General features: G+C 42.4%; 1 protein-coding gene across 2 annotated transcripts; it reads right to left on the reverse strand.

Annotated features, from left to right (window-relative positions):
* Positions 1 to 1,519: 1,519 nt before the first annotated feature.
* LOC311488305 (NLR family CARD domain-containing protein 3-like) lies at positions 1,520 to 18,434 on the reverse strand. 2 transcript variants are annotated; one of them, XM_084544935.1, is made up of 8 exons: positions 16,819 to 18,434; positions 16,345 to 16,464; positions 15,852 to 16,045; positions 13,020 to 14,811; positions 4,270 to 4,443; positions 3,387 to 3,560; positions 2,955 to 3,104; positions 1,520 to 2,828 (listed from the first exon to the last, which is right to left on the reverse strand). In XM_084544935.1, exons 1-8 carry the CDS (start codon positions 16,935 to 16,937, stop codon positions 2,822 to 2,824), a joined length of 2,730 nt encoding a protein of 909 aa, XP_084401061.1. In that variant the 5' UTR covers positions 16,938 to 18,434; the 3' UTR covers positions 1,520 to 2,821. The 2 variants fall into 2 exon arrangements, with proteins under 2 accessions (XP_084401061.1, XP_084401060.1); XM_084544934.1 differs by having other exon boundaries at positions 13,020 to 14,814.
* Positions 18,435 to 22,195: the final 3,761 nt, after the last annotated feature.

The following is a 22,195-nucleotide window of genomic DNA, read 5'->3' on the forward strand; positions in this document are numbered from 1 at the left end:
TAATAAAAGCAGGACAGTCTGGGATTAGTTTGAGTCTGTTTATGTCTGTAAAACATTAGGACAGTTCAGAGTCTGTGGTTTAAATTCAACTGAATTAACTATAGAGTCTGGAGTGTCCCACTGTTCTTACAGACCATGAACTAACCACACACTGGACTGTCCTGCTGTCTCCACAGACAGTGAACTAACCACACACTGGACTGTCCTGCTGTCTCCACAGACAGTGAACTAATCTGAGGTCCTGTCCTCATCAACCTGTCCAGTGTTATAGTTCTCCATTCCTACCTGAATGTATAATTCTCCAACCTGCTTATGATTCCTCTTCTATTCATCCATTATAGCAGCTAACTCACCTGGAATAGAACGACTATTGTCACTGACAGTTTGATGCCCCTGTGCTCTTGTTGATCCATATAACAGTAACTTTATCAGCTCTCTGTAAACACACTAAATGTTTCTACAATTAATATTTTGAACACTAGCTCTATCAATCTTTTTATTGATGATCAATCTCTCATGTAACATCATCAGCTGTATCTTGTACTCTTGTGTTTCATGTTTAGATGTTACATGTCTGCTTTAATCAGATGTTTGTATGAATTCCTGTTAAACAATAGTTCATCTTTCCACCGTTGCCTTCGTGCTGCTCTGGAGGTTTCATGCTCAGGGTTCTCTACAGAGTCTTGAGACAGTTAGGGACTGATGTTTTCACCCCCACCCAGAATGAGAACAGCCTTTTGAAGAAGCATGAAGTTTTCTAAAAATGATGACCAAACAGCAGAACTCAGAGCTCTGATCACTTTAATAACACCAGAAAATATAACCTGGCAGCAGATGTTAATGCCATCTGGTTCAAAGTCCACACAAAACAAAAAGAGAGAGACAGAATGACTTAACACATGGTCTTATGTGCATGTGGACTACACCATCTTTAAAGGAACAAAGGTAGAAATGAAAACAACCAAACCTAAAAACTACAAATGTAAAAAAAAAAATTACTTTAAACCCTTTTAAAATACATTAACTTCAAAACAAATATTTTAATCTTAAATTAATATTAGGCTTAAAGGAACAGTATGTAAGAAATGTATTTCAATTAATCATAAAATGGCCCTGATATGTCACTAGACATGAAGAAATCATGTTCATTTCAAATACTTATATCACTGACAACAGTGGTCCGGCCAGGCTATTGTCATTTAAAAGTGAAAGTTGCAGCCCTCAACTGATGTTATTGTTGTCATGTTGTGTTTTGGTCTGAGGCGCCACTCTCCACCTATCTACCAATCACGAAGTCAGTAGAGTTTCGTCTTCCGGGTTGCCAGCTCTGCTCTAGTTACCGCAGCTGCAGCTACGAACGTGTCGGATAAAACATGTATAACGTTACTAAACCTAAAAGACCTCGTTATGTATCCGAACTACGTCGTGACAAAGTCCAAAAATAAAACAAGGATTTGTAGGAGATGCCTTTGAAAGATGGAGACGTCTGAAAACGGAGAAGAATTTGAAGACAGACGCCAACTTTGCTAATTTTCTCCTGGCTAACTTACTTGTACATAATGTAAATGGACATTTCAAATATTCACGACAGTCGAACAAAGTTATGCATGTTCGTGCAAAGTAACGTTACGTTAGCGCATACAGAGGAGGTGGGTCATTGAATTGAAAAGGTAAGGAATTGTTTGGGAAATAAAAACGGCGAGTCGTCATTGCTAACATTAGCAATCCATTATGAGCCCGTTTCTCTGTCATTATGCTGAAACGCAGAGGAAAACAACATTAGCACGTCGATTATGGAAATGTGAAACGTAATTGAGACGTATTGAGTAGCCTAACGTTACCTCGGTAACCTGGCAACCTCGAGTCAGGGGGGAGGTTGGAGGGGATACACCGTTCTACAGTATTTTGAAAGTGATTGCAGTACCAGTTTTGGCCAGTTTTGGCCACAATCCTACATACTGTTCCTTTAACAAAAAGAAAATACAAAAGAAAGCAATCGCATTCTCTCCCCTTCTAAATACTCAATGGTCTAGTCTGGATTAGAGGCACCTGGTGACTGTGGCGTTCAAGTTCACGCTTCTTGAACACCACCTCGACAGGAACACCTCCAAAAGAGAAAATGGTTAAAATCAAAACACCAATGAAACAAACCCTGTGGAAAATATATTAACCCAAGTCAATGTATTAAACTAAACGGCTCCATATTTAGTTAACGGATATTAACTGAATAAAAATACTAAATAAAAGTAAATATTCAAATAAAGAAAGAAAGGCTGACCTGACAGGTGAGGGAGTGAGTGCAGCTCCCTCACAGAGACACTTGTTAATTGTTATCGATATAAATGTACAAGAACACACACATAAAAACCTCAGCCTTCACTTCACAAGGATGAGATCCAGAGTTAGCTCAGATGTTCTTATGATTCTATTCCAGCATCCAGCATATACACACATCCACTGGAACTGAACAGAAGGTCCAACAGTGTCAGGAAATATCAGAGAAAAGTCCAAACAGTTTTAGATTCCAATGTTAACTCAGTGGAGTCCATAAAGCAAAGAGCAGAAACAGAAACACATCTATATGCTGAGTGAGTGAAACTGAACACTGGCTGCATCACTGTGAGTAGAATGTGTGTGTTTTAGCTCATGTTTCTGCTGAACATGTGGTTTATTCTGCAGCATTTATCTACAGTCAGAGTCTCTCTACACACAAGCTGCTGCTGTTGCTGCTGCTGCTGCTGCTGCTTCAACCTCTCTGGATCATCAGGACACAGCTCATCCTCTCTCAGCTCACACACCGTCCTCTTCACAAAGATCATGATCACCATCTGTAGAGAGAAGAAGAAAGAAGAGTGGAGATAAATGAGTGTTCCCAGAGTCTCCATCAGCTGTCAGTCAGTGATGAAATAAATACTGATAAAAGCAGCATGGAGTGACTGGAACCCTCTACTCACATCAGCACCACAAGATCAAGAAGCTGCTTCACATCTGATTCATTTAGGTTGTTGTAACTCAGGTCCAGATCTTTCAGATGGGAGGGGTTGGACTTCAGAGCTGAGACCAGAGAATTACAGCTGATCTCTGACAAACTGCAGCTCTTTAAACTGAATAAAGAATAAAAGATGTAGATTAAATCATGAATAATTCAATCAGATGTGGTCAGGTTTTAAATGTGCAGCTCAACATTACTGTGTCCTAACAGCCTTTAAGCTTCATTGACTTTAACAACTAACAGTGGACATTTTCTACAGTTTCTGCTACAAACACTCGTCTTGAACTAAAGGACATTTACAGATTTATGGAGGAAAGTTCTGGATGAACATGAATTAGATTCAGTTGGTGATTAAACATATCAGATCTACAACAGTAACAGACAGTGAACTGACCTCAGAATCTCAAGTCTACAGTCTGGACTCTCCAGAAAACCACACAGCTGCTTCACTCCTGAATCCTCCAGACTGTTTTCACTCAGGTCCAGATGTTTCAGATGGGAGGGGTTGGGCTTCAGAGCTGAGACCAGAGAATCACAGCTGATCTCTGACAAACTGCAGTTGATCAATCTGTATAAAGAACAAAAGATGTAGATTAAATCTAATCATACATATTTGACTGACTTTGTCCTTCTGTTATTGTGGATCTTCATCATGTCTTCTACAGACATCATCACTTACTGACTAAATCCACTAACATGCAACACCAACTGTAGCATCCTTCACTGCTTCTCTGTGTATTTTAGAACAGATGTTAAAGTTTCAATGATGACTTTCAGTCTGGTATGATGTTGATCGCTGATTGGATCTCTGACATGTTAACCCTCCTCCAGTAGAGCTCTGTTACTAATTCCTGGGTGGAGGCTAAAAACCAGAGGAGACTGAGCCTTTGTAGTCAGAGACCCTTGAGTCTGGAAATGAGCTCAACCTTTTGTCAGGTTCAAATGAGCAGCAGAAACAGAAGATCTGGGAGTTTGTGCTGCAGTTCAAACTTTACTGATCAGAGATCTCTCACACACTCTACAGCCTCATCAGTACTGACTTCATCTTCACTGACTGATGGAGCACAACATGAACCTGTGGAGGCTCACATCATCTCCCCGTCATGACTCCACTTCTGTCACCTTTAAATGAACCCTGCTCAAGTCTTTCACTTCTTAAGATTTGTGCTCATGGAAATTCTGAACATTTATCAACTAAAGAACATTTGACACATCAGTCAATGATTTGAATTGAATAAATAAAGAAAACCTACAACAGTTCCAGTCAGTGAACTGACCTCAGAGTCTCCAGTCTACAGTTTGGACTCTCCAGTCCAGCAGACAGATGCTTCACTCCTGAATCCTTCAGGTCATTGTAACTCAGGTGCAGATGTTTCAGATAGGAAGGGTTGGACTTCAGAGCTGAGGCCACAACTTCACAGTGAGTCTCTGAGAGTCCACATACAGTAAGTCTGTGATTAGAAAACGAATAAAATTTGTTGTTAAATCAGATCATTTACATTCTAGATCCAGACTGAATTCAATTCAATTCAATTCAATTTTATTTATATAGCGTCAATAACAATACAAATCGTCTCAAGACGCTTTACAAAAACCCGGCCTGAAACCCCCAGAGCAAGCCTGAAGGCAACGGTGGCAAGGAAAAACTCCCTTTTAACAGGAAGAAACCTCGAGCAGAACCCAGCTCATATGGAGGGACCCATCTGCCTAAGGCCAGCCGGGTACAGACAGAAGAAAGAGAGAAGAGAACATCAAAGAGAGAAGAGAAGAGAACAGCAAGATAAACATACATCTGTCATAGATACACATATCTGACTAAAGTGTACATGTGGAATCTTATGATACAAACTGATGATGTTACATGACAGTTTGAAAATGTAAGAGGAATCATAGGCAGGTTGGAGAATTGTTCATTCAGGTAGGAGTGGATAACTGCAGGATTCCATGAAGACTGGGCAGGCTGATGAGACCACGACAACAGATGTAGTATAGAGCTCCACAGGAAACACACCACTCCAGGCCAAAGATACTCACAAGAAGAGGGGGGAAGGGGGGGAAGGGGGGGGGGGGAAGGGGGGTGGGACACACACAGCAGTAAACATTCTACATAGTAATAGCACAGAATTGTATGACTAGTAGTATATAGGAAATTAGAGGGCAAGAGCTCTGTGCCAGAGAAAAGAAAGTGGAGGATGCGAGAGAGGAGAGAGAAGAAAGAAGGAGGACATGTGTTTGGTGCATCGTCCCCCAGCAGCCTAGGCCTATAGCAGCATAACTAAGGGATGGTTTAGTCCAGCCCTAACTATAAGCCTGATCAAAAAGGAAAGTCTTAAGCCTGACCTTAAAAATAGAGAGAGTGTCTGCCTCCCGAACCCAAACTGGGAGCTGGTTCCATAGGAGAGGAGCCTGATAGCTGAAAGCTCTACCTCCCATTCTACTTTTTGAAATTCTAGGAACCACAAGTAGGCCTGCACTTTCAGACCGAAGTGATCTGCTGGGATGATATGGTACAATAAGGTCTTTAAGATACGATGGAGCTAGGCCTTTAAGGGCCTTGTATGTAAGGAGGAGGATTTTAAATTCTATTCTAGACTTTAAAGGGAGCCAGTGAAGAGAAGCTAAAACTGGAGTAATATGATCTCTCTTGCTAATTCCTGTCAATGCTCTTGCTGCGGCATTTTGAATCAACTGGAGGCTTTTTAAAGAGCTATTTGGACAGCCAGACAGTAATGAATTACAATAATCCAGTCTGGACGACACAAATGCATGAACTAGTTTTTCAGCATCACTCTGAGACATGATGTTCCTAATTTTGACGATATTACGCAGGTGAAAGAAGGCAGTCCTGGTCACTTGCTTTATGTGACATTTAAAGGACATATCCTCATCAAATATAACACCAAGGTTTTTTAGAGTAGTACTGGAGGCCAAGGTAATGCCATCCAAAGAAACCACGTGATTAGATAATGAATCTCTGAGATGCTTAGGACCGAATACAATAACTTCTGTTTTGTCTGAGTTTAAGAGTAGGAAATTACAGGTCATCCAAGCCTTTATGTCTTTAAGGCATGCTTGGAGTTTAACCAACTGATTAGTTTCATCTGGTTTCATAGATAAATATAGCTGGGTGTCGTCTGCATAGCAATGAAAGTTTATGCCATGTTTTCTAATAATCTTGCCTAATGGCAACATGTATAACGTGAAGAGTATTGGTCCTAGCACAGAACCCTGAGGAACTCCATAACTTACTTTTGTATAAGTAGAGGAATCATTATTGACATGAACAAACTGGAATCTGTCAGATAGATAGGATTCAAACCAGTCTAATGCAGTTCCTTTAATCTTGACCTCACTTTCAAGTCTCTGTAGTAAAATATTATGATCAATAGTGTCAAATGCAGCACTAAGATCTAGCAGAACAAGTATAGAGACAAGTCCACTGTCTGAAGCCATGAGGAGATCATTGGTAACTTTAACCAGAGCTGTTTCTGTACTATGATGAACTAAAACCTGACTGAAACTCTTCAAACAGACCATTCTTGTTTAAGTGGTCACACAACTGATTAGCAACAACTTTTTCTAGAATTTTGGAAATAAAGGGAAGGTTGGAGATTGGTCTATAGTTGGCTAAAACATCTGGATCTAAAGTGGCTTTCTTAAGTAAGGGCTTAATTACAGCAATCTTAAAAGACTGAGGCACATATCCTATTAATAAAGATAAATTTATCTGGTTCAATATGGAGATATTAATTAATGGAAAAACTTCTTTGAGCAATTTAGTTGGGATTGGATCTAGAAGACAGGTTGATGGTTTAGATGCTGTAATTGTTGAAGAGAGCTCAAGAAGATCTACTGGGGAGAAGGATTCCAGATATTGATAAGGTCTTACAAAAGTTTCTAATGTCGCTGTACTTGCATCTTTAACAGCTGTTGGAAGGATGCCTTGAATATTTTCTCTAATGCCAACAATTTTATTAGTAAAGAAGCTCATGAAGTCATTACTACTGAGGGCTAAAGGAATAGATGGCTCAACAGAGCTGTGGCTCTTTGTCAGCCTGGCTACAGTGCTGAAAAGAAATCTGGGGTTGTTCTTGTTTTCTTCTATTAATGATGAATAATATGCTGTTCTAATACTACTGAGAGCTTTTTTATAAGTTGTTAAACTATCTTTCCAGGCTATGCGAGCTTCTTCAGAATTAGTGGAATGCCAAATTCTTTCTAGCTTTCGGGCTGCCTGTTTTAAACAGCGCAACTGTGAATTATACCAGGGAGCTAGCCTCCTCCTATTTATGACCTTCTTTTTCAGAGGAGCAACTAAGTTTAAAGTTGAACTAAGCGATGCTGCAGTGCCATCGACAAAATAATCTATTAGTGCAGGGGTTAAATTGTGGTTGCTGTCGTCCACAACATTGGTACATGGCACTGAGGTAAATAAAGAAGGAATTAATTCTTTATATCTAGTTACAGCATTGTCAGACAAACATCTACTGTAATGAAATGTCTTTTCAGTTCCTGTGTAATCCATTATTGCAAATTCAAAGGTTATGAGGAAATGATCTGACAAAAGAGGGTTATGAGTAAATACTGTTAAACCTTCAGTTTCTATGCCATATGTTAGGACAAGATCTAAGGTGTGATTAAAACTGTGAGTTGATCCGTTTACGTTCTGAGAAAAGCCAATTGAATCTAATAATGATGTAAATGAGGAGCTAAGGCTGTCACTGACAACATCAACATGGATGTTAAAGTCACCTACTATAATGACTTGATCTGTTCTAAGAACTAAATCACATAAAAACTCAGAGAACTCAGCTAAAAACTCAGAATAAGGAGCAGGTGGGCGATACACCACAACAAAAAGAATTGGTTTTTGTATTTTCTGGTCTGGATGGGGAAGACTAAGAGTAAGACTTTCAAATGAATTAAAGCTCTCCTTAGGTCTAGGATTAATAGATAAATCAGAGTGGAAGATTGCTGCCACTCCTCCTCCTCTACCTGTGCTTCTAGGAATATGATAATTACTATGACTGGGTGGAGTAGACTCATTTAAACTAACATATTCATCATCCTGTAGCCATGTTTCAGTCAAACTAAAAAGATCAATCTGATGATCAGTTATCAGATCATTCACTAAAAGAGATTTAGATGAGAGATCTGACATTTAAAAGACCACATTTAATTTTCCTATTCTTGTGTTCTACCAATGAACTTGTTCTGATTTGAATAAGGTTCCTATGAGAAACTCCTCTTTTGTTATTTATTGGTTTAAATAATCTGGGAGCAGACAGAACATCTATAGAGTTTATATAGTTTAGGGTGTGAGACAGTCCTTGAGAAGCGGCAGAGAAGTGTGTAAGACTACAACTCCGCCTCCTGGTCTGAACTCTGGGTTGTCATGGTTTCGAGGGGTTAATAAAATCGGCCATATTCCTAGAGATGAGAGCAGCACCCGCTAAAGTTGGGTGGATGCCATCTCGCCTAATCAGACCAGGCTTTCCCCAGAAAGTGTGCCAATTGTCAATGAAGGCCACGTTGTTTTCTGGACACCACCTAGATAACCAGCGATGGAATGACGACGTGCGACTAAACATGTCATCATTGGTCAGGTTGGGCAGGGGACCAGAGAAAACTACGGAGTCCGACATAGTTTTAGCAAACTTACACACCGATTCCACATTAAGTTTTGTGACCTCCGATTGACGTAACCGGGTGTCATTACTGCCGACGTGAATAACAATTTTACTGTATTTAACCTTAGCCTTAGCTTAGAATGAGAATGAAACAGAGTGAGGTGATCATCTGATGAACATCTGTGGTTCAGCTCATCTCATCTTACTGTGTTTGACATGACACAATGACTCTCTTCAGTCTCTCTCATCGCTGCAGACTTTTAATGACAATCTCTGTTCTGCTTTCATCTTGTAGATGAAGGAGGGAAAATGGAGTTACATTTAGGCTTCCATACTGTCCACAGTCTGTCAGTGTGATTTGATCCACACAGTCAGAATGAAGACATCTGGTTGATGAAAACATTTCTTCACTTTGACTCCAGAACATTTAGAATGAGTTGAACTCAGTGAACAGTTCCAGTTGGAGAGATGATCTCTCTTTGCTACCTACTACTGTCAGCTACGACTGTTCACGTCCATACGCAGGAAAAATCTGATGACTGCTGCCAAACGCTGCAGAAATGAAACTAAGCACTTGATGAGAAGGATTCCACTTTTTATACAAACACAGTGTGTTAACTGAACCCAGGATATCTGATTGATGCTTGAGTGAATATGAAGTTGCTCTTTAAGAGGTGAAACAACTGAATGCTAATATTTGTGTTTTTGTATGATGAGCTTACAGCCTGAAGGAGATCTAAAAGAAAATGATGACAGATTACAAACAGAACTAAACTGGTTCATCCTACATAGAATGTCATGTAGAAAACATCTTGGGACAAATAATGTAAAAATATACCTCTAATAAAGTGACACTTGTAATTTGAGTGTGGTCTTTCTGTTCCATGTAATTTCAATAAAAGTACTGAGGCATCCCCAAACATCCTCCATGGTCACAATGACTTCAGTAATCTTTAGAAAATGATACAGATCCGTCCGCATGGGAGAGACCTGACGGGCGTGAACGATTGTTAATCCGACCGTGGATGAGCCACTGTTATTCTAGCTGGATAACCGCGAGTTAATTAAAAGGGTTTTACTGAAGCTGGTCACTTTTCATTAACAGATGCACTATCAGTAGCCCACATCATTCATGCTGGATGTTAATGTTTTATACATGCAGGCATTTTGTTAATCTCATTTGATGTATAGGGATACTTCCATGGGGCGGCGCAGTGGAGAGGTGGTTAGCACTGATGCCTCACAGCGAGAAGGTCCCTGGTTCTAATCCAGGCTGACTGGTTCCTTTGTGTGTGGAGTTTGTATGTTCTCCCTGTGTCTGTGTGGGTTCTCTCCAGGTACTCCAGCTTCCTCCCACCATCCAAAGACATGCTGGTTAAGTTCATTGGTGATTCTAAATTGGCCATAGGTGTGAGTGTGAGTGTGAATGATTGTCTGTCTCTCTGTGTTAGCCCTGTGATAGACTGGCGAGCTGTCCAGGGTGGATGACAGCTGGGATAGGCTCCGGCAGACCCCACGACCCTTCATAGGAATAAGCGGTTACAGAAGATAAATAAATTAATGAATACTTCCATGGCCACTTTAAGATGTCTTGGTGCCCTGCTGTGGCTCATATTTACTTTGTTTGTTTTTTTCTCTGTCTCTACATGTGTTTATATCTTTAACCAGTTCTACCTCATAATGGATGTTATTGTTATACATGTAGGATGTTCTGACGATTCAAAATATTTTATGGAGCCATAGGTGTGTAAGTCATATGCAGTCACCTATTTTCCTCCGCTCACTTTTCAAATGAACAAAAGAAAGTATTTGCACGCAGGGCCTGGAATACAGTACTCGATTTTCCATTTACTGACGTTTCTCTCAGACTAAAGGGGTCAATTATTGTTACTACAAGGGAGGAGACCCCGGAAGACTAGTTTAGCTGTTCGCTGTGAGCCTTGTCTTGGGTGTAGCACTCAGGGTGGTCACATGTTGTCATTACTGTTTTTCCTTCTTTTTTTGTTACCCTTCCTCCCCTATTCCATTCAAAATTTACAGAAAAGGTTAAAGCGGCCATCATCATTCATAAAAGGATCCTGTTTGAACCAACAAATGTGATTCACTGATGGCCGCTATGTCACAGTTTCGAGTACGCTTCAGAATATACCAGTGGTCTTAGTTTCGGTTTATGCGGTGACCTGGGATGACAACCTGGGACGAAGGCTCTTTGCAAAAATTGCAAATTGCTGTCAGTCACCGCATTATCATGGGTGGGGACTTCAATCTGGTGCAGGATGTGACTCTTGACAGATCTTCCCCTACACAAATCTCACTATCCAAATCAGCGAACATAGTAAAAATGTATGTATCGCAGTTGGGAATTTCTGACCCCTGGAGGCTTAAAAATCCCAATGGTAGAGCTTACTCATTTTGTCCCATGTACTACACCACTTATTCTCTTCGGAGAGATTTTTTACTTGATAACAATCTCCTAGACTGTGTGTATGCATGTGATTATCAAACAATAACTATCTCTGATCATGCTCCTACCACAGTTGACATTAACTTTCCAAGTTATACGATCCCTCATCCACTATGGAGGTTCAATTCGCACCTGCTGTCGGATAATGAGTTTACAGATTTTGTTGCGACGCAGATCCGTTCTTACATAGAGCTGAACGAAACCCCTGATGTCAGCAGTAGCATTCTGTGGGAAGCGCTTAAAGTTACCATTCGGGGACACGTGATATCTTATATTTCCCAAATGAGAAGGGCTGAATGGGCTAGGCTCAAGGAAATTGCAGAGGAACTTCTGAAACTTGATGGAACTTACTCAACCTCTCAATCCTCCATCCTCTATAAGAAACTACTACATTTGGAACATGACCTGTTAATGACACATGTAGTGGAAAGACAGTTGCGACAATCGAAACAAAGCTGTTTTGAGCAGGGTGATAAGGCCGGGAGACTCTTGGCACAGCAGACCCGTGCAACTGCTGCTTCTAGATTGATCCCTCAAATTAAGCTTCCTGATGGTAGACACACTTCTGATCGACAAGTTATCAATAAGGCTTTTTCTGATTTCTATACCACACTGTATACTAATGGATGTGCCCCAACTACCGCAGCATCCCCTAATCCTCTAGACCGGTTGACGTACCCTCAGATTGACGTAAATATCACCAGAGAACTGGGTAGACCCATCTCTTTGTTGGAGGTGCAGGAAGCAATCAACTCTATGCAAAACAGGAAATCGCCTGGTCCTGATGGTCGAGTTCTTCAAGGCATACTCGATGTTATTAGCCCCATCCTTGTGAGAATGTTCAATGACTCCTTTACTGAAGACAGACTACCAGTGACCATGTATGAGGTATCTATTTCACTGCTTCTGAAGAAAGACAGGGATCCTACCTCCTGTGGTAACTACAGAAACAGTTTTGCTTTTAAACGTAGATGATAAAATTCTGTCTAAGATTCGCGCCCTCCACCTTCAAAGTGTGATGCCATCAATAATCTCACAGGACCAGACAGGATTTACATTAGGGAGACAGCCATTCTAAAACACCAGAAGACTGTTGAACTTTTCAACTCTTCTTTTCTTCACCTGCGTCCAACACTCCTGTAATTATAGTGGCGCTTCATGTGGAGAAAGCCATCGACCGGGTGGAGTGGAGCTTTTTATTTTTTTATTTTAGAGAAATTTGGATTTGATTCTAAATTTATTTCTTGGGTTAAACTTCTGCATGCAACCCCATCTGCATCTGTAAATACTAATGGCGTTCATTCAGCATACTTCCCTCTCAAACCTGGGACCCGACAGTGTTGTCCACTCACACCTTTGTTGTTCAATATAGGCATCGAGCCACTAGCCATCTGGCTGAGAAACCAGAATGAGTTTGAAGGCATTACCCGCCACGGTCTAATCCACAAACTCTCCTTTCTTTATTTATTTCAAACCCTACATCCTCCTTCCCCTCAGTTTTGTCAATTCTGGATCAGTGGGGGCACCTATCAGAAAATTATATAGATATGGTTTTAAACCACTAAACTTACTGAATAAAACAAACCATAAAATGTTGTGTGTGTCAAAAACCTCCAGCACAACCTCCTTCATTAGTTTTATCAGGGTTACATGAAGCCTCCATCACACAAAGGAAGATAAATAAATGGTTAAAAAGAATAAAGAATAAAACAATTATTACAAATACATAATAGAACAAAAATCACAACCAACTAAAATAATCTACATTTTTATACTCACAGCATTTTAAACAGCTTCAGAAATCAACTCAACTGATGTATAATGTTTGAGGTAAAACAAAGAATAATAACAATAATGTAATCCTGTGTATATCTGAAGAACTAAACTACTAATCTCCACTGATTGATTTGTTAATGATCACATCAGGACTCACCGAAACTTTCTGCAGTTCCTCACAGCTGGGATCAGTCTCCGTTGTCCCTCCTTTGTTGTGTTGTACTGATCCAGGTTCAACTCATCCAGAACCTCCTCTGACATCTGCAGCATGTAGGCCAGAGCTGAACAGTGGATCTCAGAGAGATACTTTGATCTGTTCTCTGACTTCAGGAACTCTTGGATCTTCTGATGAACTGAGAGGTCGTTCATCTCCATCAGACAGTGGAAGATGTTAATGCTTCTGTCAGGAGAGATTTTGTCAGTGTTCATCTTCTTCAGGTTGTTGATGGCTCTCTGGATGATTTCTGGACTGTTCTCTGTCTGACCCAGCAGACCTCCTAAGACAATCTGGTTTGACTCTAGAGAGAGGCCATGAAGGAAGCGAACAAACAGGTCCAGGTGACCATTTTTACTGAGCAGGGATATCTTCAGGCCTCCACACAGGAAGTCATCCAGACAGTTAGTGGTGTACCGCCAGTCTGTCCCCAGTAAGTCCTCCAGCACCTCTGTCTTCTTGTTGGTGTAACAGTGGAACATGTAGACGGCAGCCAGGAACTCCTGAACACTCAGATGAACAAAGCAGTAGACTGATTTCTGGAAGATCACACTCTCTCTTTTGAAGATCTCTGTACAAACTCCTGAGTACACTGAGGCCTCTGTCACATCAAGACCACAGAGCTCCAGGTCTTCTCGGTAGAACATGATGTTTCCTTTCTCCAGATGTTCAAACGCCAGCCTCCCCAGCTTCAGAAGAACTTCCCTGTCAGCCTCCATCAGCTCCTGTGGACTCATCTCATGTCCCTCATGGTACTTGTTCTTCTTCCTCTTTGTCTGAACCATCACAAAGTGTGAGTACATGTCAGTCAGGGTCTTGGGGAGCTCCCCTCTCTGTTCTGTAGTCAACATGTGCTCCAGAACTGTAGCAGTGATCCAGCAGAAGACTGGGACTCCACACAGGATGTGGAGGCTCCTGGATGTCTTGATGTGGGAGATGATTCTGCTGGACAGCTCTTCATCACTGAACCTCTTCCTGAAGTACTCCTCCTTCTGGGCGTCAGTGAAGCCTCGTACTTCTGTTACCCTGTCAACACATGTAGGAGGGATCTGATTGGCTGCTGCAGGTCGGGACGTGATCCAGACCAAAGCCGAGGGAAGCAGTTTCCCCTTGATGAGGTTTGTCAGCAGCACGTTGACTGATGCCTTCTGTGTGACATCAGACACAACCTCACTGTTGTTGAAGTCCAATGAAAGTCTGCTTTCATCCAGGCCGTCAAAGATGAACAAAAGTTTACAGACAGCCAGCTCCTCTGCTGTGACCTTCTGTAATGTTGGATGGAAAACATGGAGCAGCCTGAGAAGACTGTACTGCTCATCTTTGATCAAGTTCAGCTCCCTGAACGAAAGCACAATCACCACACTGACATCTTGGTTTTCCAAACCCTCTGCCCAGTCCAGAGTGAACTTCTGCACTGAGAAGGTTTTTCCAACACCAGCGATGCCGTAGGTCAGAACCACTCTGATGCGTCTCTGTTGGTCAGGTAAGGCTTTAAAGATGTCGTGGCACTTGATTGGAGTGTCATGGAGGACCTTCATCTTGGAAGCTGTCTCAAGCTGCTTCACCTCATGTTGGGTATTAACCTCTTCACTCTGTCCCTCTGTGATGTAGAGCTCAGTGTAGATCCTGTTGAGGAGGGTTCCACTTCCTGTTACATCACTTCCTTCAGTCACACGTTCACATCTCCTCCTCAGACTGATCTTATGTTCATCTAAAACCTCCTGTAGACCAACATCTGCTGGAAAGAAGAACAAACGTGAGACAGAAAGAAAACACTCAGCCCTGTTTGAAGTCACAAAGAACAGAAAACTGACTTTTAAATGTGTTGTAAAGAGTTTTTTCTTCTCATAATGAAACATTTTTGGAGGAAACATTAGAAATGCTCTTTATTCTTGTGGTAGTGTTTGATTGACAGCAGAGGCAGCAGGTTGAGCTTCAGCAGCTTGTCTGCAGCTCTTCATCTAACAGCTCACTGTTGTTGTTCCTTCCTTGTTGTAATATTTAAGACTGAGTTACCAATAAAATGATGCACAGTATGTTCATCTCTTGGTTTTAATAGCACCACCAGCCAAACACTGATAATCAGATGACAAATACACTGCATTTCCTCTGGCTCTTTCACAATAAAAGCCTCCCACTGGCTGGTCTCAGCAGGAATTTCATTTGCTTCAGCAGTAATTAACAAAGCTAAGTTATGAGGAAAGAAATCAGTGAAGAGTAAAATAAAGCTGATATGTGAAGTGCAGGAAAACAAAAGAGAATAAATTAAACTCGAGGAATCTAAACTAATTAAATATTCTATCAATATATGTGAAGTTTTGAAGCTGTTCAAAGTGCTGCTACTCATCAGCTGCTTCACTATCTACTGCTACAAACTGATGTTAGCAGAGCAGTTTTCCTCAGTGGATGTTTGTTTGGTTCTTGTTCAACAAGTGGATCCGCAGGACAAGATGTGTGTAGGTTAGAGAAGAAGGAGACGTTAGCAGGAAAGCTAATGTGGGCTGTTGTTCAGAGTCTGTGTCTCTTGTTGTGTCTCAGGCTGCTGTCTGGCTGTTAGTCAGTGTGACTGTCTGTAATACACAGCATTCACTCCTCTCTGTCCTGCTGTTATTACTCTGGAGCAGAAACAATGCAGTGACATTTCACTGGGAGTTCATTTACAATGATATTTAGAATGATCTTAAATCCCCATGCTGTAGAACACAACAATGTGTCTGGATTAAATCAACAGGTTTCCAGAAAAGAGTCCATCAGCAGACAGATGTACAGTCTTACTTGTTCTGGATCTTTTTCCACACTGGGGACAGGAGGAGTCTCCTGATGAAGCAGACTGGTCCCAGTATGAGGTGATGCACTGTCTGCAGAACCAGTGTCCACAGCTGATAGAGACCGGATCCTTCAGGACGTCCTGACACAAAGCAGAGCAGGAGGGCTGCTCCTCCACAGAAACAGGACTCCTCTTCCTCTCCCTGTCAACACATTTCTTCATCACTAAAATCATTTGCAGATTGAAAATCTTCACAGACTTCAACATGAGGACAAATATATCTGAATATTGATGAGTGGACATTCTGAAATGGAGGTTCTCAGGTGTTTTACTACAGAAATACCATCAGTATTTCCTGGTTCTAAAACCCAGACTAGGATCTTACCTACCTGCACTAAAACATCTGCATAATGACTAGAAATCTTTCAGCAGAACATTTCTGCTTCATCCTAAAATCATCATCTTCCATCAGGTCAGTTTACAGTAGAAACAGTCTCTTACTTTGTGTCTGAGGGTCCAGGTTCTTCACTGAAGTCTAGAGGTTCACGTTTGGAGTCATCACTCTTCATAGACAGACAGCTGGGTACTGTAGACCCTGCTCTCTGTCTGTTGTACTGACCTCTGCAAAATCAAATATGTTTTATTCTCATCAATCACTGATAAACTCTGAGGTAAAAGTCATTTCAGTAGCAGTAAACACACAAACTACAGCTGCTGCAGATAATCAGATGGTTTCATGTCTGTAACAGTCCTGTGAGATTAGATTACAGCTTTTCTAGGTGACTGACAGCTGTCAGAGAAGCTGAGAGGGAAGACAGGACTCATTATTTATGTTTGAGTCACAAAAACCAATTCAAATATATCAGCAAATATATTTTAGTAAAAATGAATCAACCATCAGGGACAGACAATCTACTGGAACTGACAGAAGTGATTTTAAATGAGTCATAAATGAGTTAGTAGCAGTTCTCTTACTTTGTGTCTGGGGGTCCAGGTTCTTCTCTGAAGTTTAGAGGTTCAGGTTTGGACCTGTTACTGTTCACAGACAGACAGCTGGATACTGTAGACTCTGCTCCGTCCTCCTCTTCCTCCATCTTCTGGACTTCAGTCAGTCTGAGAGGTAAACCAGTAACACTCAGTGAGTTTACATCAACTTCAGTTACAGTCAGTCTTCTGGTTTCAACCAGAAACCTGGTTACCAGAATACAAGGAGGACTCAGAGAAACCTGATTTCACTTGCTGACTTTTAAAACCTTTTATAAACCATCCTGATGAAATGTAAGACCTCACATTTAAGAAATGTCTAAAAGCACGAAGATAATTCAAATCAATCTAAATGAAATCTGAGTCTTATGTATTCCTTTGATGGAAGGTATTTACCTGTGACCTCTGACCTAATGCATCTAAATATAACAACAATGGAAGTGGATGATGGGCCTAGAACAGAAACAGGGTTTCCCATACAATGTTAATACTATGGTGGCCCGTCATGACCTAATTTACTCCACCATGGTCTCATAACCAACTGAATTTAATCTGACGGAGAAAACGGCTCAGAAACATTCACGTAGCATGTGAAGCTATTTGTGTTGTTCACTAATAAAAATAAAAGTTACCTCCACTTTTTAAAAGCTGATGTTTGTGCTCTTGATTTTTTAGACCATGGAGATTTACAATTATTTAAAGAGAGTTGGTCAAAACCTGGAGGAAACGACTCCAGACGTAACGTGCTGCACAGGCTGCTGCTGTTTGTCACTAAAGCCAATATCCACGTTATTACCATCATTTAAAGACGCAACACGTCTGATTTTATGTGCAGACATTTCATCTACTGTAGAAATAGTTTTAATAGTTGGGACAGCATCATCATTAGAGGCTTTTATTTAGACAGTAGGAAACACTGCACCAGTCTGTTCAGAGACTCTGACTGAGAACAGGAAGTGAAACACACACTACGCTCTTTAATAAAAGCAGCAGAACTCCAAGTGATCAATCACAAGTTTGTGTGAATAGTTGAATCAAAGTGTTGAGTTCTGACTCTTCTTCCCTCTACAGTCCACATGAAGAAGAAGAAGAAGAAGAATGTTAACACTCACTCTGCTTCAGCTTCAGTTTTCCTCCCTCTGCTCTGTCGTCTCAAATGGAGTCTGAACAAACTGACTGAAAACTTTCGCTTTCACTGCTACAGGAAATCAAGAAATCATGTGTGTGTGTTGCTCACAGCCTGATGTCTTCATCTCTGTTGGCTTGAACAGGACCAGTTTCTCTTTGGTTCATGTGTTGTCACTTTATCTTCACATTAAAATCATGTCAATCATTTTATTTTTTCAGATTAAATTCTAACAAGTTCAGTTTTCTTAAAGAAATTTAGGAACCCGATTACCTTGGGAAAGTAAGTAAACAAGTAGTGAAGTAGTGTGAAATTATTATATTTAAGTGAGCTGTACTTGTTTGAAGTGGATTACACAAAGATACCTCAAGTGAAGTATATTACAAATTTCAAGTGATGTCCGCTTGTTCTGGCAGAATATATTAAGTTAATGTGACACAAAGTATTTGAGTTGTAACAACTTGATTTGAATTTAACTGTACTGAAATACATTAAAGGTACAGTATGTAAGAAATGTATTTCAATTAATCATAAAATGGGCCTGATATGTCACTAGACATGAAGAAATCATGTTCATTTCAAATACTTATATCACTGACAAACAGTGGTCCGGCCAGGATATAGTCATTTAAAAGTGAGAGTTGCAGCCCTCAACTGATGTTATTGTTGTCATGTTGTGTTTTGGTCTGAGGCGCCACCCTCCACCTATCTACTAATCACGAAGTCAGTAGAGTTTCGTCTTCCGGGTTGCCAGCTCTGCTCTAGTTACCGCAGCTGCAGCTACGAACGTGTCGGATAAAACATGTATAACGTTACTAAACCTAAGACCTCGTTATGAATCCGAACTACGTCTTGACAAATTCCGAAATAAAACAAGGATTTGTATAGGAGATGCCTTTGAAAGATGGAGACGGCTGAAAACGGAGAAGAATTTGAAGACAGACGCCAACGTTGCTAATTTTCTCCTGGCTAATTTACTTGTACATAATGTAAATGGACATTTAAAATATTCACGACAGTCGAACAAAGTTATGCATGTTCGTGCAAAGTAACGTTACGTTAGTGTGTGTGTGTATTCTACACAGGGCGTGTGATGCGTTCAGTGCAGTAGTGTTGGAGTAGAAGTAGTGCTTGTAGTTAGTGCATGTTGCATGCCACTTCTGCTTGCTGCCTTCCGCTTTCAGCTACTGCCGCCGGCTAGTCCCCTGTTTCAGGGGCCGAAAAGAGGAGCCGAGTGCGTAAGCCTCCTCTGCCGGTACACAGCCTCTCCACTGCCAAGACTCGTACACGCCTCCTTGTGGCCACACACGGTAACTGGTACCTCACGGTTCCAGGCAAAGTTGTACGGGATCTCGGAGTAGCAGGGGACCCCAGAGACGTGGCACGCAGGCCCACTAGTATGTGGATATGCTCTGCTGCCCGTCAACCTCTGCCCCAGCTATGGGCAAATAGTGAAGACCTCAACGGCGGACCAGGCGGAAGATGGCAGCAGTGAGATGCACAACAACGGCTGAGAAGGCGGATGAAGGCTGCAACAGAGGGCGATCTCCAGTTGTCTTGGATTCCATGCCACTGGATCCAGATCCCTCTCTGCCAAGGATCGTGTGGTGGCTGCAGGCGCATCAGTCTCCCCACGTTAAAAGATGCCACGCGCAGGCGTCCTCCCGAAAGGAAACCCATCCTTTTCACACCCTGGATACAAAGTCCTGTGGCGATCGGGGAGTGGTGACGGGGGCAGGATCGTGAAGTCTGGCAGCCCCTAGCCACAACCTGGCACACAGGCGGTGGGTGCAAGATGATCGCTAAGCCCTTGGATGAGGCAGAAAGAGCCTTTCGGTAGCTGCACCCACGACTGAGCAGCCCTTTTAAGGATCCACTCTGCTCACCCCAGGAGGGGAGAGGGTTAGAAAAGGTACCCTAAACATAGCCTGCCTCTTTCACCCTATCTGGACTACCGCATCCAGAGGGGTCACTACCATGCGGTCAGAAACACAAATTATTTTTTGGAACCTGGAATGTGCGAACCCTCATGGACAACCAAGCCAGTGAACGACCCGAAAGACGAACAGCCATCATCTCCAGGGAACTAAAACGGTTCCAAATCGACATCGCAGCTCTCTCTGAAACCCGCCTGGCTGATGAAGGGCAGCTGAAGGAGAAAAAAGGTGGCTACACTTTCTTCTGGAAAGGAAAGCCTGTCGATGAGCAGCGAATCCACGGTGTGGGTTTTGCCATTAAAAACAACCTCGTCAACCACCTTCATGAACTACCTGTGGGCATCAGCGAGCGCCTAATGACTATACGTCTGATGCTTGCAAGCAGTCAGATGGCCACTGTTATTAGTGCTTACGCCCCAACACTTGATGCACAGGAGGATGTAAAGGAGGCCTTCTATGCTAACCTGGACACAATAATATCCAAAGTCCCCAAGGAGGATAAGCTAATCCTTCTTGGAGACTTTAATGCTAGAGTCGGGCGAAACCACGATCTGTGGAGAGGCACACTGGGGAGAGAAGGGGTTGGAAACACTAACTCCAATGGCTTATTGCTGTTAACCAAGTGCTTCGAACATGACCTGACCATCACTAACACACTTTTCCATCAAAAGAACAAGTTCAAGACATTTTGGATGCATCCCCGCTCTAAACGCTGGCATCTCATTGACTATGTCATTGTCCGCTCCCAAGACCGTCGAGATGTGCTCAGCACGAGAGCAATGATCAGCGCTGATGAATGCTGGACTGACCACCGCCTCATTCGCTCCATCATGTCTATCCGTCTGATGCGGAAAAGAAGGCAGCAGAAAGGACAGACCCGCCGAAGGCTTAATATCGAGCGATTGGGAGAAACCACCTACCAACAACAGCTGCAGGCAGCCCTCAGCGCAAATTTGCCAGACCAGTATCCACAGGATATTGAAAAGCATTGGGATACCCTCTCTGCTACCATCATGAACTCCTGCAAAGCCATCCTTGGTCACAAAACGCGGGAAACATCAAGACTGGTATGATGAGAATGATACCGAAATCCAGCGGCTTATTGACAACAAGCGGAAAACTGTCATCACTTGGCAAAATGACATCAATTGCAAGGATAAAAGAGAAGCCCATTCCAAAGCAAAGGCAGCTGTTCAATCACAGGTTAGGACACTGAAGAACCAGTGGTGGACACAAAAGGCCCTGGAAATCCGACAGCTTGCTGACTCTGGAGACACCAGAGGCTTTTATGAAGCCACGAGAGCGGTATATGGCCCTAGCCACCGTTGCCTAACCCCCCTTCGCTCTAAGGATGGACTCTCCCTGATGAAAGATAAGGAGGCAATAACACAGAGGTGGAAGGAGCACTATGAAGAGCTTCTAAACAGGGACACCACTCCTGAGTTTGAGGCCCTGGACCAACTCCCCCAACTGCCCATCATTGAGAGTATGGAAGAACCACTCAGTTTGGAAGAGGTGCAGGACGCTATCAGGACAATGAAAAACAACAAGGCTGTGGGGCCTGATGGCATCCCAGCTGAAGTCCTAAAAGAGGGTGGGCCTGTCCTCCTTGAGCACATCCACACCCTGCTCCTCAAAATATGGGAAAAAGAGGAAATCCCTGCACAGCTAAAGGATGCTTTAGTCATCTCCCTCTTTAAGAAGGGTGACAAGGCAGACTGTGGAAATTACCGTGGTATTTCCCTCCTCTCCACCATAGGGAAGGCGTTAGCCCGGGTGTTGGCCAACAGACTCACCCCCCTGTCAGAAAGCATTCTTCCTGAGTCTCAAAGTGGATTCCGCCCAAACAGAGGCACTACGGACATGATCTTCGTTGCTCGTCAGTTGCAAGAAAAGTGCCGGGAACAGAACCAACATCTATACGTGGCCTTCATAGACCTCACCAAAGCCTTTGACTCAGTCAACCGTCAGGCCCTCTGGCTGGTCCTGGCAAGAATTGGCTGCCCAGGAAAATACATCAGAGTGCTGCGGCTGCTACATGACAACATGTCTGCCACAGTGCTGAGTGGTTTTGGGGATGAAACAGAACCCTTTCGGGTCGACACAGGAGTCAAGCAGGGATGCGTCATTGCCCCATTGCTGTTCTCCATCTTCATCGCAGGTATCCTCCATCTCACAGGAAACCAGCTGCCACAGGGAATCAAAATTATGTACAGGACTGATGGACTTCTGAACATCAACAGATTCAGGGCTAAAGGTCAAACCACCACCGTATCCATCACGGAGCTGCAGTATGCCGACGATA

This window comes from Chelon labrosus (assembly GCF_963514085.1).
Source record: "Chelon labrosus genome assembly, chromosome: 5".
Lineage (NCBI taxonomy): Eukaryota > Metazoa > Chordata > Actinopteri > Mugiliformes > Mugilidae > Chelon > Chelon labrosus.

Bases quoted from the DNA above. Each gene is read 5' to 3' on its own strand.
- LOC311488305 (XM_084544934.1), bottom strand. From the start codon at position 16,937: ATGGAGGAAGAGGAGGACGGAGCAGAGTCTACAGTATCCAGCTGTCTG. The intron at 14,815-15,851 runs GTAAGACTGTAC...TCTTCTTTCCAG, and splicing joins TGGAAAAAGATCCAGAACAA to CAGATGTTGGTCTACAGGAG. The intron at 4,444-13,019 runs GTGAGTCCTGAT...TTCTAATCACAG, and splicing joins AGGAACTGCAGAAAGTTTCG to ACTTACTGTATGTGGACTCT.